A 19595-nucleotide genomic window follows, 5' to 3' on the forward strand; every position below is an offset into this window, starting at 1 on the left:
AACAACAATTTTGCCTATGGGCACAAACCCTTCGTGGCTGGACCAGACAGGACTGGCAAAAAGTGCTCTTTACTGACGAGTCGTGGTTTTGTCTCACCAGGGGTGATGGTCGGACTCGCGTTTATCGTCCAAGGAATGAGCGTTACACCGAAGCCTGTACTCTGGAGCGGGATCGATTTGGAGGTGGAGGGTCCATCATGGTCTGGGGCGGTGTGTCACAGCATCATCGTACTGAGCTTGTTGTCATTGCAGGCAATCTCAACGATGTGCGTTACAGGGAAGACATCCTCCTCATGTGGTACCCTTCCTGCAGGCTCATCCTGACATGACCCTCCAGCATGACAATGCCACCAGCCATACTGCTCGTTCTGTGCGTGATTTCCTGCAAGACAGGAATGTCAGTGTTCTGCCATGGCCAGCAAAGAGCCTGGATCTCAATCCCATTGAGCACATCTGGGACCTGTTGGATCGGAGGGCTCGGAGGGCTAGGGCCATTCCCCCCAGAAATGTCCGGGAACTTGTAGGTGCCTTGGTGGAAGAGTGGGGTAACATCTCACAGCAAGTACTGGCAAATCTGGTGCAGTCCATGAGGAGGAGATGCACTGCAGTACTTAATGCAGCTGGTGGCCAAACCAGATACTGACTGTTACTTTTGATTTTCACCCCCCCTTTGTTCAGGGAAACATTTTTCCATTTCTGTTAGTCACATGTCTGTGGAACTTGTTCAGTTTATGTCTCAGTTGTTGAGTCTTATGTTCATACAAATATTTACACATGTTAAGTTGAAAATAAACACAGTTGACAGTGAGAGGACGTTTCTTTTTTAGCTGAGTTTACAATGAATACGCAAGGAGGAATTAAAAGTGAACTTCCAAAGCAATGCAGTATTTCATATTTGTATTTCTTTTCCTGATACTTCTCAATCACAAAACGAGAAGGTTTTTTCTTTGTTTTGAGAAAATCAAATTGCAGTAAACCTCAGAATTACTGCATACATTTTAATGAGGGCATATAAAGACTTAGAATGAAACTTATATTGGGGCAGCAGGTAGCCTAGTGGTTAGAGCATTGGGCCAATAACTGAAAGGTTGCTGGATCGAATCCCCAAACTGACAAGATAAAAATCTGTTGTTTGCCCCTGAACTGTTCCCCGGTAGGCTGTCATTGTAAATAAGAATTTGTTCTTAACTGGTTAAATAAAGAAAGCATATAGGGTTGATTTTAGTTCCCCAACATTGCATAGCCAATCAGAACCATCACTTAAAAATACACAACAAGTGTCAACAGTTTAAATGTTTCCTATGTTTGTAAAGAGCAATCCATCCTGAATAAGATACTTCCTGTTAAGCAGGATGTGGTTAGAGGAGAAGTTAGGGATGGATAGGACCAGAGTAGGTAGAATTTGTATCCAACCACTCATCTAGGATCAGATACTCCATCCCCCTTATGCTCAAGGGTAGCATCCTAGATCTGTGGTTTGATGTACTTCCTACTTCAAGCAACACAGACAAGTCTGCAGGGACAGAATTCCATCATCATCCAAAATCATGAAATTCAATTCAAATGAAAATCACACAGGCCTACTGCTACAAAACTTTGCTAGCTACAATTTATAAATCAGAAATATCTGTTTAGATAAATATGTGATTATTGGTTATTAGTAAGAAACCTGGCCCTATATGGAATAGCCTACCTGTGTTTGGAGTGGGTAGCAAGTCTGGAGGTAAAGTCAATTGAGTCTTGTAATTTTGTACTGAAACTTCAGCTTTAGATATCAGCCCTGGATGGGCAAGTGAAAGGGCCCTAGATATTTAACCAAACCCTGTTTCCTCTTTTTTGTCTATTGGAGCGGAGTGCAAAGGGAAGTTGTTACGTCAAATCCTTGGTTGGACATATCTTGGACAGAAATAATCACCCACAGATTTTGACAAGTCATCACGCTATGTATACTGTTGAATGTGTGCCACATCACTCACTCCATGGCGTCTTTTTCGAAGAGGGATGCATTGTTAGGACAGAGGAGTTTGAGCCGTTTGGAGCGCTGATCGAAAGTAGTGGAATTTCTGGTGAATTTTCTGTTTTTGATGTGTCATCTATTTCCTCAATGAGGGATGTTTGTGAAAATTCTTAACAGAATATTGTTTAGAGTAAACGGGGCTATTTGAAGTCCTGAAAGTCAGATACATTACCTACATTCATACTAAAACTAATTTATAGAGACAATTTGATATCATGAAAGAGAATTACTGACAGCAGTTAATTGACATTATTTTTTCATTTTGCACTTTATTTAGACAGTTGGAAACAGAGGGAGACAGGCAAGTAGGAGAACAGTAGGAAAGGTGGATTGTGGGAATTGAACCCCAGTTTACAGTGGGGTCTGGGGATTGATATATGTGTCTAGACACAAGTGTTGCTGCTAGACTCGCAGGCTCTGCACAGTTACTTGACTTTCAACTAAGTCTTGACTCCTCAATCCTCAATCATTCTTGAGACGGTCTATCCATGTCTGTCTGTCGAGTGCAGTTCCTCTTCTCATGAACAAAGAAGCACACAGGAGAACGTAATTGCCAACCTGTGTGGAACTCTGACACTCTGTTCCATCTGGTACAAAGGCAAAGCACTCTTCTATTCCACGTCTGTTGAGCCCATGTCTGACACACACAGTATAATCTACATAATTAGAAAGACGAACAGCCCATCAGAAGTGATTTGAGGGAAAAAGCCTCCAATTCCCTCTCAAAATATGTACTATATTGATGATGTTTATTCACACCAGTTAGGGCTGACGAGAGAGAGACATGGATGGGCACTTGTTTTGATGAAAAAGAAGCATCTTCAGATTATTCACAGGGAACAAACAATATTGAACCCAGAAAATCAAGGCGTCAGAGAAGCACTTCATTACTCTGCTTTCTCCCTGCAGTATTCTGTCTGAGAGGATGAACTAAGTGGTTAATCAAGCTGAAGCCTCTGCCTTGTTTGAGGGGCCAGGAGTGGCCAGGAGAGGCCCGTGGCTATGGATGCTCCACGGACCGTACACAAAACATACACATGCAGAACGCACACACACCGCATTACAAACACACAGGGAGGGAGTGGGCAGACGATGGAAGCAGACACTCAGAGGCTCGTGTCTGCCTCAGTGCCCAGCAGAGGTGAAGGGGCAGCAGGCGTCCCACTGGACAGAGGAGCTATTTTGCGTGATGGTGAGGTGGATAGTGCAGACTACTTGTTGCATGTCTTTATATGACCTCTCTCCTCTTCTTTCTGAGAACTCAAGTATCATCATCAAGGTCTTGATTGTCCAGACAGAATTCCATCAAACGCTCAAAGAAAGAGACATGTTTATATTTAATGAACCATTGACTTTCTACAATGTTTCTGTTTCTATGTTTCTACATTGTTATGTGTTTTCCCGCAAATAACTTTTCTCAGAAGATGATAATCCACTGCTTTAATTTGATTCACATTGATCAGACCCAATTCAATAATAACTGCTTTGTTAGTGTTCATTGTCTATTAACCCAGTTGAGATTGCTAATATTCCTGGTATTTCCTGTGAAGATTTATACTAAAAGCATGTAGATGATTTGATTTTGATTTGATTTTGATTTGATGAAAAGCATTTTCCATTGATTCCAGTAGAGATTTTTAATAAAAGCCGGATGACAATATCTCCTATGTTGTGTTTAGTCCGTAGACAGAATGTATGGTATGTGGTTGAACTCAGCAGGATCTGACACTCAGTATTACCTCTGTGTGGACAGGGATGATCCAGTGCACCCTGGCAGAAAGAGAGTCGGAGAGAGAGAGGAGGCCCGGCGAGCCGAGCACAGAGATACTGTTTGATCTCCCCAGGACAGGTCAGGACTCAAAGGTTTAGTGTGTGATCTCTGGTAGGGAGCAGGGAGAAGAAGGGAAACATGGCCACCAGCCCACAGAGTCCCCATTATAACCATACACATCAGGGAGGCCGGACTTGGAGATCAGTAGATCACTAGCAGCATCGGAAAGGAATACTCGGTCAATAGTGTGTGTTGGTCAATAGCCTGTGTGTGTGTGCATGTGTGTTCTCTGTCCATATTTCTCTTTGTCTATATATGCTTGCCTGTACTTTATCATAGGTAATAGTAGGTATATTGTATTTCATATCAAGCATATAGCCATATCTTGACATGGATGAGACAGTGACAGTATATATATATATGTATTTAATGAATGACTTAAACATGAACTTTAGATGGAAGGTGATGAATATTCCATCTTAAATTCAAATTCTTCAGAGTGTTCAGACAACTCACTACAGTGTTGAACTTCTTGTCCAAAAGTTTCCTATAGACAGTCAGATCAAAATTAACTAATCTCTCTTATCTTCAAATCTGATCAACTTCTTGTCCTTGATTCTGATCAATGCATTGACTCTGTTCTCCAGGAGCCGTATCATCTCAGCCTAGTCAAGTTACACAAAAGATAAACGTTAAAAAATGAAAATGTTCCACCTTTTTAGATGGCAATTGTATGTGGCTTCATGTCTGGCTTACCTGTGCCTCTTTGATCATGCCAGAGCATGGAGATGGGGTGGCTGGGCGTTTGATTCCAGGGGTACTTTGACAGCTCACAGGCTGGCAAAAGGCTGTCGGATGTCTGCAGGCAGATCAGAGGAGACGGGGTGGAAATCAGAAGTCCAGCTGGGAGAAGATCAGAAGAGACACAAACTTCAGCGAGAGCCATTGTGAGATACACAGACAGTGGCTCTGATAACTTTTCTGTTTCTTGTTTCTTTTCTTATTTTTCTTTTTTCTTTCAGTACGTCCTTTTCAGAATTTTGAATGGCTCATTTAAAGGTCTGTGAGGTTTTGTCTGACTGACAAAAGTGTTTTTTTTCTTCTTTTGGTTGCCTTTTGGGGTTTGGCTTATTCTTCATGGTGGTGAATAACTATTCGATACGTACAGTAGGCTCCACACATTCACATTGCACGTGTTTCAAGACAGATTTTTAGAAAAATAAGGATTACCCCCTTTTTTTAAATTTTTGCCTAAAATGACATATCCAAATCTAACTGCCTGTAGCTCAGGCCCTGAAGCAAGGATATGCATATTCTTGGTGCCATTTGAAAGGAAACACTTTGAAGGTCATGGAAATGTGAAAGGAATGTAGTAGAATATAACACAATAGATTTGGTAAAAGATAATACAAAGAAAAAAAACGTTATTTTGCATTTTCTTCTTTGATATGCAAGAGAAAAGCCATAATGTATTATTCCAGCCCGGGTGCAATTTAGATTTGGCATCAGTGAATGTGCAAAGTTTTGACTGATCCAAAGAACCATTGCATTTCTGTTGAAAATGTTGTATCAAGATTGCCCAAATGTGCCTAATTTGTTTATTATTAACTTTTTATCTTCAAAATTGTGCACTCTCCTCAAACAATAGCATGGTATTCTTTCACTGTAATAGCAACTGTAAATTGGACAGTGCAGTTCCATTAACAAGAATTCAAGCTTTCTGCCAATATCAGACATGTCTATGTCCTGGGTAATGTTCTTGTTACTTATAACCTCATGCTAATTGCATTAAACCTACATTAGCTCAACCGTCCCGTGGAAAGGACACCAATCCCGAAGAAGATATTATTAATGAGATTAACCTGGTTAAGGGCTGGAGTCAATCCATATCACGGAAGTTCCGTGTTATAGCTTGATTAAAATGTAAAGACAACGTTTTCACGTTCGCGGAGACTGCATTCAAGGTAAACGCTGCATACGTTGGCTCAATCAAAAATTACCTTTACATTTTTACACGGATCTTTCGCGATACTTCCGCATTACGGATTGAATCCAGCCCTTACCAAAGGGTAAGTAAATACAAAATCTTATGGTATACTGTGTTTCTTGAATTTTTAACCAGGTTCAAATTCAAGATACTGCATAGGAAGTTATCAAATTACACTGAACAAAAATATAAACGCAACAAGCAACAATTTCAAAGATTTTACTGAGTTACAGTTCATATAAGGAAATCAGTCAATTTAAATAAATTAATTAGGCCCTAGTCTATGGATTTCATGACTGGGAATACAGATATGCATCTGCTGGCAACACATCTCCTTCTCATAGAGTTGATCAGGTTGTTGATTGTGGCCTGTAGAATGTTGTCCCACTCCTCTTCAATGGCCGTGCAAAGTTGTTGGATATTGGCAGGAACTGGAACACGCTGTCATACACATCGAACCACAGCATCCCAAACATGATCAATGGGTGACATGTCTGGTGAGTATGCAGGCCATGGAAGAACTGGTACATTTTCAGCTTTCAGGAATAGTGTACAGATCCTTGCGACATCAGGCCGTGCATTATCATGCTGAAACATGAGGTGATTGCGACGAATGATTGGCACGACAGTGGGCCTCAGGATTTCATCACGGTATCTCTGTGCATTCAAATTGCCATCCACAAAATGCAATTGTGTTCATTGTCCGGAGCTTATGCCTGCCCATACCAGAACCCCACCACCACCATGGGGCACTCTGTTCACAATGCTGACATCGGCAAACCGCTCGCCCACAAGTATGCCAAACATGCTGTCTGCCATCTGCCCGGTACAGTTGAAACCGGGATTCATCTGTGAAGAGCACACTTCTTCAGCTTGCCAGTGGCCATAGAAGGTGAGCATTTGCCCACTGAATTCGGTTACGACGCCGAACTGCAGAGAGGTCAAGGCCCTGGTGAGGATGACGAGCACGCAGATTAGCTTCCCCTTGTGCAGAAATTGTTCGGTGAAGCAAACTCAGTTTCATCAGCTATCCAGGTGGCTGGTCTCAGACGATCCTGCAGGTGAAGAAGCCGGATGTGGTGGTCCTGGGCTGGCGTGGTTACACGTGGACTGTGGTTATTAGGCCGGTTGGATGTACTGCCAAATTCTCCAAAATTACGTTGGAGAAGGCTGAACATTAAATTATCTGGCAATAGCTCGGTGGGCATTTCTGCAGTCAGCATTTCACGTGCACGCTCCCTCAAAACTTGAGACATCTGTGGCATTGTGTTGTGTAACAAAACTGCACGTTTTAGAGTTGTATTTTATTGTCCCCAGCACAAGATGCACCTGTGTAATGACCATGCTGTTTAATCAGCTTCTTGATATTCCACACCTGTCAGACGGATGGAATATCTTGGCAAAGGAGAAATTGTCATTAACAAGGACAAAAGGACAAAAATAAATTTGTGCAAACATTTGAGAGAAATAAGCTTTTTGTGCATATGGAACATTTCCGGGATCTTTTATTTCAGGTCATGAAACATGGGGCCAACACTTTAGATGTTGCGTTGATATTTGTGTTGAGTGTACTAAAGACTAGTCTATATTATACCCCCTAATCACATGCTTTAGGCTTTATCTTAGTCTCTTTCTTATTTTTTAAATAAGAATATTGATGGCAATGCAATGTTTTTTTTTTTTCTTGACCACATCTCTTCCTCACATTTCACACAAATATAAAAATCTTAGTATCAATACCATATTAGAATTGAACCTTTTGACTTCATGCATGTATCACTAAATGCATAATTTCAGTTTTTCCTTGGAGTGCAGTATTCCATGGTGTAGTATCCATAATATGCCAGTTAAAGGTGCGATCTGCCCCTGAATTGGTTAACAGTTTAGGGATTGGGGCTGGAGAAATTTTACCACTCTCAAATTCATAGACAGAGCTATGGATGCAAGGACTGATCGTCCATAAAATGAAAGTGATAGTTTTAACCATGTTTTGAGGCAATACAGTGTTTACAAACAAAGTAAAAACAAGCTTATATTTTGGGTTCTGGTGCGGTAAGACAATTTAACTAAGCTCACGAGGCATTTCTAAGTTATATTATTCAAGAATCAAAAGGGTATATGCATTTCTAAGTAAAAAAAATCGTAACATTTGCAATTGACCCTTTTAGCGTTTGCTTGCCAGCTGAACGGTGTGGTAATGTCTCCCTCTAGTGCTTGTTACACATAATGCTTGAGGTGAAGCAAACGTTTTTGATTAAGTTTCAGAAACAAATTGATAAGATGCAAATGTGGAATTCAAGATGTGTGGGGGGGGGGGCAGCAATGATTAATCAGTTTGTGAAAATGCTATTAAACTATTTTGGTTCAGGATTCTGTTTTACAAAGAACGTATTCGTATTCTGGAAAAATTTTAAATCCATCTGCAGGTTTATGTCAAAGTAGTCTGTATGAAGCGACTCATCTGTGCCATTGTAAAATCATTACTGAAGAGAGTGAGGGTGGCACTGGGTGGCGCTGTTGTCCAGGATGTTCAGCTAAATAGAATTCCAGACGTAAGCAATCGATCACCAATATGGGCTGGCTGCCGTACCATTCGTAGTCTGCACTTGGCGCTGCACTTGAGGTTGGACTAGCACCGTCTGCAATTGCAACAAAGTATCTAAAGGTATATTTTGCGACAAAGAGGACAATGGCAACATCCGTGAAATTGAACACCGGTGCAGACATGCCCATTCTCGGTCTCGGGACGTGGAAGGTTCGTTCTAAATTTAGCAAGTAATCCCCTTTACTTGTATAGATAGCTAGCTAGCTAGGTCGAACTTTTTGAGTTCTTGGTCTTTGAGCTAGTTAGCAACTTTGGAAATTACAGAATGGTATGCATTTATGACATGAATACGTTGCTTTCTCTCTTCCGTTATGTAATTATAATATCTTGTCAAGTAACGTTACTTTTCTCTATTTAGCACGCTCTCGACAATAACATAACCAGGAGCCAGCTGTAATAATTCCATAAAATGAGCAATGAGATTTGTTCGATTTTAGATTTTTATATAGTCTATTTTATATTGTCAAAATATTAGCTAGTCAAGATATGTGAACTCTTACGTTTTTAGGAATAGGCAATAGACCCCATAGTTTCTGTTACAATAAAGCTTTGCTTAGCCTTGGTCCTGTGATTTGTCGTTGAAAGGCTGCACCTATTTCCTCATAGCTGTATCAATAAAAGTCACAAAATCCCTTTTATGCAATGTCTTGTGATCAAGTCTGTATACATTTGAATCCACAAGGGACATTTGCAGGTTACTGCGTGACCAAGGCCCTTCTCTCCCGATTGCTCAGTTTGGCCGGGCAGCTAGCTCTAGGAAGAGTCTTGGTGGTGCCAAACTTCTTCCATTTAAGAATGATGAAGGCCGCTGTGCTCTTGGGGACCTTCAATGCCGCAGAAATGTTTTGGTACCTTTCCCCCATATCTGTGCCTTGACAAAATCCTGTCTCGGCGCTCTACGGACAATTCCTTCAACCTCATGGCTTGTTTTTTCTCTGACATACACTGTCAAACTGTGCGACCTTATATAGACAGATGTGTGCCTTTCCAAATCATGTCCAATCAATTGAATTTACCACAGGTGGGCTCCAATCAAGTTGTAGAAACATCTCAAGGAAGGTAAATGGAAACGTGACACACCTGAGCTCAATTTCGAGTCTCATAGCAAATGGTCTGAATACTTATGTAAATAAGGTATTAATGTTTTTTTTTATATTTTCAAAAAACCTGTTTTAGCTTTGTCATTATGTGGTATTGTGTGTAGATGTTTTTATTTAATCCATTTTAGAGTAAGGCTGTAACATAACAAAATGTGGAAAAAGTCAAGGGGTCTGAATACTTTCTGAATGCACTGTATATAGTATTTTCAGTCACAACATTTATAGATCATGGTATTTTGAACCCACCCCTCAGCTGCTCTCAGCCCATTCCACCTACTGTATCTCTGTAAATCACCCTCTTATGATTTGTCAGCCAGGAGATAACATTGAGATCCTACTACTACAAAAGGAGGCTTACTGGATATCCTATCTAAAAACATTGACCCCTAGTGGTCTGAATATTGACTTTGATCTCAGGCCTTTCTTATAAACAATCATTTATTTTATGAACAAGTATTATATATTCATATATTTGTTTTTACAGCTTATTAGCGTACACCTAATATGTTCCCTCTGTTGATGATGCTAATTATACATTAAGGTTGAACCAAAAGATTACATGTAACAAATATGAAGTTAAATATGAAACAATTAAATATGTGAAATTGAATTAAACAATAATGTATGTTGATGCTAATATTATGTACAATATTCAATGATGTTTCTATATGACAACAATAGCCTAATATATTTAATATGCCATAAACTATTGTTTTTTTAAGTTTCACTAATTAATTCTAATTAACTTAATCATTATGACACACCCATCACTATTGTCATTGGTTGCACTGTTTGTCTACATAACCTGGTTCAAGTATTCATGACATTACCCTGAAGAAGGCGCCGTGATGCCGAAACGTTGGTAAATACCCAATAAATTACTGGGAGTTTATATATGGAGTCTGCGACTCTCTTTATTTTGATAGTTAATCGTTTTTTCACCGTTAGTCAGCACCTCCACACAAACTACTTTTTTCTGGGTGTGCGCCAGCTCATGTTTTTTATGTTGAAAATTCTAAAATAATTTGCTGCATTTTTCACAATTTTCCATCCAGTTTTCTTTATTTTTGTAATACACAGTGTACAAAACATTAGGAACACCTGCTCTGACCAGGTGAAAGCTATCATCCCTTATTGATGTCACTTGTTAAATCCACTTCAATCAGTGCAGATGAAGGGGAGGAGACAGGTTAAAGAAGGATTTTTAAGCCTTGAGACATGGATTGTGTATGTCTGCCATTCAGAGGGTGAATGGACAAGACAAAAGATTTAAGTGCCTTTTGAATGGGGTATGGTAGTAGGTGCCAGAGACACCGGCTTGTGTCAAGAACTGCAATGCTGCTGGGCTTTTCACGCTCAACAGTTTCCCGTGTCTATCAAGAATGTCCTTTCAATGGTGGACCATTCAGCCAACTTGACACAGCTGTGGGAAACATTCGAGTCAACATGGGCCAGCATCCCTGTGGAATGCTTTTGACACAGAGTCAATCCCCGACGAATTGAGGCTGTTCTGAGGTGCAGCTCAATATTAGGAAGGTGTTCCTAATGTTTAGTATACTCAGTTTATATTACACTTGATCGTTCTTGAGTAAGCTTCTCCAGTTCTTTTTGTTTTTCTAACTTATTCTGTGCCTCTGTTTTTATTTTAATTACATTTTTTGTTATTGTGCTTTACCCCCTTTTTTTCTTCCCAATTTCAATCATGTCTCACCGCTGCAACTCCCCAACGAGCTCAGGAAGCGAAGGTCAAGTCATGCATCCTCCGAAACATGAACCACCAAACCGCGCTTCTTAACACCCGCCTGCTTAACCCGGAAGCCAGCCGTACCAATGTGTCAGAGGAAATACTGTTAAACTGACGATCACAGTCAGCTTGCAGGGCTCGCCTCAAGGAGTCGCTAGAGCGCGATGAGCGAAGTAAATTTAATTGGTTTTGTTTTAAAGATGAGTATTGAATTGCATGGCCTCTGAAGACACATTTGAAAGTATCTCATACAATGAGGTGATCTACTGTACCAATGTTATGCAGGAAAAAGTCAGTTATAAATGATTCTGTCTAGGTTAAAAACAGCTTGTCATCCAGTCGGCTTTGATTAGACTTCCAATATCCGCATCCCCACCCACGTGGAAATTCGGTAAGAGTTATGTGGATGGTGGTCCGATCGCATTCTGTCTCCCATCAACACTTTTTAAACTTTTGGTGCCAGCGAGGACACAAGAAAGACGACTAGATGGATTTAAGCCTCCTTCATGTATCTCTCAGTAGGTCAGGGTTTTTAAGCCTCCTCCATATATCTCAGTAGGTCAGGGTTTTTAAGCCTCCATATATCCACTAGTTCTAATGTATCCATGGTTGTCGTGGTCTCCTTAAGTGCATGAGGGTGAACTTTCTTTGTGTGATTTCCTTTACGGTCCATTGAAGTACTTAAAACTGTTATCACCCACCATAATAATAGGATTGTGTGTTGCTTGTGAGATCGATAGATTGTTATAAATAGTTTCTAAGAAGTGTGGATCATCATTATTTGGACTGTATAGTTTTTAATGAGCAAGATCTGTTTATGGTCCAATAGCATATCTAAAAGGATCCACCTTCCTTGCAGATCTGTTTGGACAGTTTGTACATTCGGATCAAAATTATTGTTCTTTAATATCGTCACCCCTTTTGAGTTTCTTTGCCCGTGACAGAAACATTTCTTCCTCACTGTCCCTTTTCCACACAACCTCATCTGTAGTTGTAGAATGAGTTTCCTGTAAACAATGTTCCTTCTCTTTTAGCCAGGTAAAGACTGATAATGCATTTTTTTCTTTATCTGCTACGCCATTACAATTACAGCTAGCTATACTTATTTCACCATTTACCATAATATATGCCTGTAAACTTACTACCAAAAAGCACCGTGATGATCAAGCTGCTAGACACCCTGAATTTATCCATACTTAGTAATACTACCAGAATCAATGACTGGCATCTATCCATGTAGCTGTACCATACTATATGCACTGCTAAACATACTGTAGCTGCAACTGACTAAGTAGATCTCCAATTGTCTTTCCAATATCCCTCCTGGGAACACCTCCCCCATCCCAGAAGGGGCTGTTGTCCCTGATGATGTCATACCACCGCCGTATCCGTAACGCACCTTTAGCGTCCTAAGCACGCCTTCAACTGCCGATTGGCTACTGGAGATCTTAATAATGTTGTAGTGGAATCATTTGAAAGAATGAATCATTCTGTTTCCTGCCCCCTCCTCTGTACCAGTCCCCTTCACGTAAAGTAACAGATGCGGTGAAGGCGGCCATAGCTGCAGGCTACAGGCACATCGATGGGGCCTTCATCTACCAGAACGAGACAGAGGTGGGAGAGGGCATTCATGCCATGGTCAAGGAGGGGGTGGTGAAGAGAGAGGAGCTGTTCGTGGTCAGCAAGGTGAGATACAATGTCACTGTCTGCAGTACAGTTATCTCTGGTCTCAAGTTTGTACCACTGACATTGCAGTGAGAAGTTGAACCACTCTTTAATATGCTACTTAAAATAACGAACTTGATATCAAGGCTATATGATTGAAATGATCACATCTTGGCTAGTGAATTTGTGGTTTAGATTGAATTGAGGAAATTGGGTGGTAGTTATGCAAGTCAAGCTTGTCCTCTTTTCAGCTGTGGTGCACATTCCATGGGAAGTCTTTGGTGAAAGAAGGCTGTCAAAATACTCTCAGTGATCTCAAACTAGACTACCTGGATCTTTATCTGATACACTGGCCCATGGGCTTCCAGGTGAGACTAATACCATTTTAACACTATCTCACTTGTAGCTTTTTTTGCTCAAGTAGGCTCCATTGGTTCATGGCAGGGGTATTCAAATCCATGCCTGGAGGTATGGAGTGCTGCTGTTTTCTGTTCTACCTGATAATGCCCCAGGTCTAAATCAGTCCCTGGTAAGAGCGGAAGAATGAAAATCAGCAGTAGAACTGGCTTCAAGGTCCAGATTTGAATTCCCCAGGTTTATGGTGTTGTAAAAAGGAATGTCTTATGACTTTTATAATTACTATCGTTGCGCAGCCTGGAGTAGCCCTCTTCCCTACGGACAGCAATGGAAATAATATCGACGATGGGTCCAAATTCCTGGAGACATGGGAGGTGAGTCGGTGCGAGAGGACGCGTCCTCTAAGACACTATAGGACACTGTACAGTTCTCTTCAATTGAACATCACTTAAACTGGGTTATATTCATTAGACACCAAACGGACTGAAACAGGGACTACCTGGTCCAATAAGAAATGCTCATTTTCGTTTTCCGTTGGGTGCCCTAATGAATACAACGCTGAGTTCATTGTAATCTATCACACATTGGGGATGCCATATTGGCCTGTTGTCCTGTATACTAGGCTATGGAGGAGCTGGTGGATGCTGGACTGGTCAAGGCTATCGGTGTCTCCAACTTTAACAAAGACCAGATTGAATCCATCCTGAACAAGCCAGGCCTCAAGTATAAACCTGCCAACAACCAGGTACTGACTTTCCTTCATTACTGAATGAGTGTTTACTGATGGCGATAGTCACTCAAAAAGCTCACAAGCCTGGGATCAACACAATACATTGTGAAGCACACAATGCTGATCCTATATTCTTATGTGATGTTAATTGTATCTTGTATCCCTCAACCTTTTTCTAAAATAGACTTTTCAGGACACTGAGCACCCAACGCTTGTTTTAAACCCTCCCTCAAGGGACAGAGGCCTCATTGTCAATATCCCTGCCCTATTGTCTTATTCACAGTGACCGCTTGGTCAGGTAAAGGCCTGTTTAGTGCCTTTATAGTCAGCCTCTTTCCCTGAGGCAAGGCAGCAATGCTTTGGTGACCTTATATTCCTGCTGTTTTCCAGGCACATCTATCCCAATAGACATCCTGATTAACGGGTACATATCAATCTGATTATTTGAGTGGCCAGACCCTCTTGTGCTTTCTATTGTCACCATACTGAACAGCTTCCCGAATAAACAGCAAAACTTTATTGGGCTTATTTGACCGTAAAACACAAAGGGTCTTAATAAAAATAAATGTTATTTATTTGTAATACACCATATAATTTAATTCTGTATGTTTATGAACATACAATACCACTCCACTAATTCTCTAATGCTACAGTACATCCCATGTGTTGTAATAAGAACTGTAGGTGAAGTGAATAACCTCACTAATTATTTCTACTGCCAGGTTGAATGCCACCCCTATCTGAACCAGGAGAAGTTGATCAACTACTGTCACTCTAAGGGCATCTCTGTGACAGCCCACAGCCCCCTGGGTTCCCCAAACAGACCATGGTGAGGACATATACTTCAACTAATAATACCTGAGAGATTTACACGGAGTGTACAAAACATTAAGAACACCTGTCCTTTCCATGACAGACTGACCAGGTGAAAGCTATGATCCCTTATTGATGTCACTTGTTAAATCCAATATTTCAACTAAATTTTAGGAAGGTGTTCCTAATGTTTGGTATAGTCAGTGTACATTCACCTTGTACATGAATTATGAACATACACAGCCATTTACAGTTGTCCCTGTGAAAAGATTGTAACACTGTGTGTCAATAACAGGGCCAAACCAGAGGACCCTTCGCTGCTGGAGGATCCCAACATCAAGGCCATAGCTGAGAAGCACAAGAAGACCTCTGCCCAGGTGCTGTACTCTAACACCCTTTTCACACTATCGAACCAGCCCGAACCACACGGATATTTTCTTTAACCTGGGATCCTATTTACATGTCCGCTTTTCTCTCTGTCATCCTCACTTCAGGTCCTGATCCGCTTCCAAATCCAACGGAACACGATTGTGATTCCCAAGTCTATCACCCCCACACGTATCCAGGAGAATTTCAAGGTATTATCTCCCATAAATTCTCCATTATTTGAAGAGGTGTGACATCTGATTTAGTTCACACGTGTGGCTTTGGGGTAATTGTCTTTTTGAACCATGCAGGTGTTTGACTTTGTGTTGAGCGACGAGGAAATGAAGACCATTCTGGGCTTCAACAGGAACTGGAGAGTCTGCCCAATGACAGGGTGAGACCCTACGTGGTTCATTTTGACCAATGTACTGTATTTGCAGAGGCTCAAACTGTTTAAATAAGTATTATGAGGTCAAATTTCAGTCATCCTCATTTTAATGTGATGATGACAGCTATGTTTATTATGCTGTTACTTTTCTTTGAATGCAAATATATTTCATGTTTATTTGATTTCTGAACATGTGAACAACTGTACTGTCTCTCTGAATCGTGTTTTGTTTTTCTTTGTCATCCAGGAGCATGAAGCACAAGGACTACCCCTTCAATGCTGAATTTTAAGGAACGTTACATCTGGTGCTATAACTTGGTTGAGATGTCTGCCCTCTCTCTGTTTAGATTCATTCTTATTTCTCCCTTTAAGACAATATGCATAACAGCCATCCTTGAGCTAGTTTCTAGCGATTGACTGATTTAGTGTCTGTGTGTTGCACTATTGTATTTCTCATGACATATACACTCTGACTTATGTTATAGCCTGCTAACCTAGCCTAATGCACAATGGTAATTATTTTTTCAACAATCATGGAAACATAATTTGACATAGGATTGATATTAGTGAAGTTTAAAAAAAGCTTAAGAGTTTGGTCGCTGGTTTGATAGGAAATCTGGAGCCTTGGATCTGCTAACACACAATAGGGTGTTTGTGGCTTCTCACATGACCTAGTTTGTTTGTCTCATTCGATTTGAGTCTCCAATGGTCTCTCACAAACTTTTTCATCAATGAGCCTCCACATTTAAAGGCCATACAATAACCATATAACTTTAAAGAATGTATGTTAACCATAAGTATTCATAGCTTAAGCATAGGAGCTGGGTATGTCATACCTGGTCTTACTGAAGTAAGTTATAGAAATATCACAGTGGTACATGGACATTGTGTATGTGATGTACAGTATTACATACCAACTGTGAGATTTTTCATTTAAATCCATCTGTTTTTGTTTCAGGGATAAAAACAGCCAAAGAGTGGAACATTGGCATATAGAAATAGTATAGACATAGCTTATCCTAATACTATATTGACCTATATGCATTAAGATATTTTGTTGAACACCCCTTCCATGAAATGCCTAGTCATAGGAGCTGTTTTCCCTAGAACGAGTCATCACTCCTTGCCTTACAGGATAAAGCACTTCTACTCATTGACTGACTCATGATGTGTGTTGAGACTGTTGTGAAATTCCCAGTTCTCTTCTGTGAAAGTTTCTTAAATGTATTTTTTACCAATAAAGCTTTCTGTGCTTCATTCATTGTGTACTGTGTTCTTATATACTATTATACATGCAGATGATAAGAAAATATTCATATATCAAGGTAGTCAGTTAGAAGTTTATATTTTACTGTGTAAGTTGTCAATGTTAACATATTGTTTGAGATATATCTCCAGAGAGTGCTGTCTAAGGAATGATGAATATAATTTCATATTAGAACAAGGCGCACAGGGACACCATGATTTGAAAGGCACTTTCCAACATGTAAGTAAACTTAGAAGTTATGCAACATTTATAATAAACGTGTTTAAACTCTGAACAAGTAAAGGCAACACTATTTGGCACCTATAGTTGAAGTCGGAAGTTTACATACACTTAGGTTGTAGTCATTAAAAGTCGTTTTTCAACCACTCCATAAATTTCTTGTTAACAAACTATAGTTTTGGCAAGTCGGTTAGGACACCTACTTTGTGCACGACACACGTAATTTTTCAACAATTGTTAACAGACAGATTATTTAACTTATAATTCAATATATCACAATTCCAGTGGGTCAGAAGTTTACATACACCAAGTTAACTGTGCCTTTAAACAGCTTGGAAAACTCCAGAAAATTATGTCAAGGCTTTAGAAGCTTCTGATAGGCTAATTGACATCATTTGAGTCAATTGGAGGTTGACCTGTGGATGTATTTCAAGGCCTACCTTCAAACTCAGTGCCTCTTTGCTTGACATCATAGGAAAATCAAAAGAAATCAGCCAAGACCTCAGAAAACAAATTGTAGACCACAAGTCTGGTTCATCCTTGGGAGCAATTTCCAAATTCCTGAAGGTACCACATTCATCTGTACAATCAATAGTACGCAAGTATAAACACAATGGGACCACGCAGCCGTCATCCTGATCAGGAAGGAGGTGCGTTCTGTCTCCTAGAGATGAACATACTTTGGTGCGAAAAGTGCAAATCAATCCCAGAACAACAGCAAAGGACCTTGTGAAGATGCTGGAGGAAACAGGTTCAAAAGTATCTATATCCACAGTAAAACGAGTCCTATATCTACATAACCTGAAAGCCCGCTCAGCAAGGAAGAAGCCACTGCTCCAAAACCGCCATAAAAAAGCCAGACTACAGTTTGCAACTGCACATGGGGACAAAGATCGGACAAATGTTCTCTGGTCTGATGAAACAAAAATATAACTGTTTGGCCATAATGACAATCGTTATGTTCGGAGGAAAAAGAGGGAGTCTTGCAAGCCGAGGAACACCATCCCAACCGTGAAGCACGGTGGTGGCAGCATGATGTTGTGGGGGTGCTTTGCTGCAGGAGGGACTGGTGCACTTCACAAAATAAATGGCTTAATGAGGAAGGAAAATTATGTGGCTATATTGAAGCAACATCTCAAGACATCAGCTTGGTCGCAAATGGGTCTTCCAAATGGACAATGACCCCAAGCATACTTCCAAAGTTGTGGCAAAATGGCTTAAGGACAACAAAGTCAAGGTATTGGAGTGGCCATCACAAAGCCCTGACCTCAATCCCATAGAAAATGTGTGGGCAGAACTGAAAGTGTGTGCAAGCAAGGAGGCCTACAAACCTGATTCAGTTAAACCAGCTCTGTCAGGAGGAATGGGCCAAAATTCACCCAACTTACTGTGGGAAGCTTGTGGAAGGCTACCCGAAACGTTTGACCCAAGTTAAACAATTTAAAGGCAATGCTACCGAATACTAATTGAGTGTATGTAAACTTCTGACCCACTGGGAAATGAATAAAATAATAAAAAAATGAAATAATAAAAGCTTAAATAAATCATTCTCTCTACTATTATTCTGACATTTCACATTCTTAAAATAAAGTGGTGATCGTAACTGACCAAAGACAGGGAAGTTTTACCAGGATTACATGTCAGGAATTGTGAAAAACTGAGTTGAAATGTATTTGGCTAAGGTGTATGTAAACTTCCGACTTCAACTGTATTACATTACACACTGACATTATCAGTGGACGTTCTGTTCGCCTCCTGAACTTTTCTGTCTCTCATGAACAATGTCAAAGTAGTGGTTGAATCTATATACAACTACTGGACTTCTCGCTGTATGTCCCCAGTGTTTTTCACAGACCGGAAGACCGGCACTACAGTATAGGAATGTGGGTGTCAGGTCAGTGTCCTTTCTCTGTCTTTAGCTCCAGTTCCACTCTGAGGTTTCAGTACTCTGCATGCAGAGGGAAGTCTTTGTGCTTGTTGCCCCTGCAGTGAGGAGGAGGGTACATCAGGGATGAACAGGTAAAGAGGATAGTGGGGTTGAAGACAGCATCTAGACACTCTGGAACTCTGTGGACTCACCATTCCATAGTGAATCCTCTCCAGTTCCTGTTGAAACCCAGGATGACTTTCACGTCTTCGTCACTCAGCACGAAGTCAAACATTTGTTTGAAGGCGACAAAATAACTAATGTAGAAATGTGAAGGAACCAGTGGCTTGAATCCGAAAGATTGTGGGTTCAAATCTGACATTTCCTCTTTTTGAGTACAATTCAACAACTGTCAATGTCAAATATATGAAGAGGTAAAAGTGTCTAGGTCTCAGTGGCTCCCAGGTTAAATCCCTGCCTTGCATGTAGGTTCAAAATGAATCTCTTGTCCGTTTGTGTACAACTCTCAATATGGGGCGAAGGTTAACCTTTCAACAGGACCCTAAGCACACAGCCCAGACAACTCAGGAGTGGCTTCGAGTCTCTGAATGTCCTTGAGGGGCCCAGCCAGAGCCCGGACTTGAACCTGCCACAACCATCTGTGGAGAGACCTGAAAATAGTTGTGCAGCGATGCTCCC

General features: G+C 40.7%; 2 protein-coding genes across 6 annotated transcripts in view; one reads left to right on the top strand and one right to left on the bottom strand.

Annotated features, from left to right (window-relative positions):
• LOC106576052 (transcription factor EC) overlaps positions 1-1778 on the bottom strand; it is a 57802-nt gene extending 56024 nt beyond the window's left edge. For all 4 annotated transcript variants that reach the window (XM_014152889.2, XM_014152888.2, XM_014152887.2 and 1 more), the window contains exon 1: positions 1694-1778. The gene's annotated coding sequence lies outside the window, so the exon portion shown is untranslated. The remainder of the gene's footprint in view (positions 1-1693) is intronic.
• A 6526-nt stretch (positions 1779-8304) lies between these two features.
• Positions 8305-16800, top strand: LOC106576053 (aldo-keto reductase family 1 member B1). Of its 2 annotated transcripts, none has more exons than XM_014152898.2 (10): positions 8305-8530; positions 12743-12910; positions 13141-13257; positions 13543-13620; positions 13869-13991; positions 14699-14805; positions 15085-15166; positions 15284-15367; positions 15467-15549; positions 15791-16800. In XM_014152898.2, the coding sequence occupies exons 1-10, from the start codon at positions 8465-8467 to the stop codon at positions 15831-15833; spliced, it is 951 nt and encodes a 316-aa protein (XP_014008373.1). In that variant the 5' UTR covers positions 8305-8464; the 3' UTR covers positions 15834-16800. The 2 variants fall into 2 exon arrangements, with proteins under 2 accessions (XP_014008373.1, XP_014008374.1); XM_014152899.2 differs by lacking the exon at positions 8305-8530 and adding an exon at positions 11716-11742.
• The last annotated feature ends 2795 nt before the right edge of the window (positions 16801-19595 follow it).

This window comes from Salmo salar, chromosome ssa17 (genome assembly GCF_905237065.1).
Source record: "Salmo salar chromosome ssa17, Ssal_v3.1, whole genome shotgun sequence".
Classification (NCBI taxonomy): domain Eukaryota; kingdom Metazoa; phylum Chordata; class Actinopteri; order Salmoniformes; family Salmonidae; genus Salmo; species Salmo salar.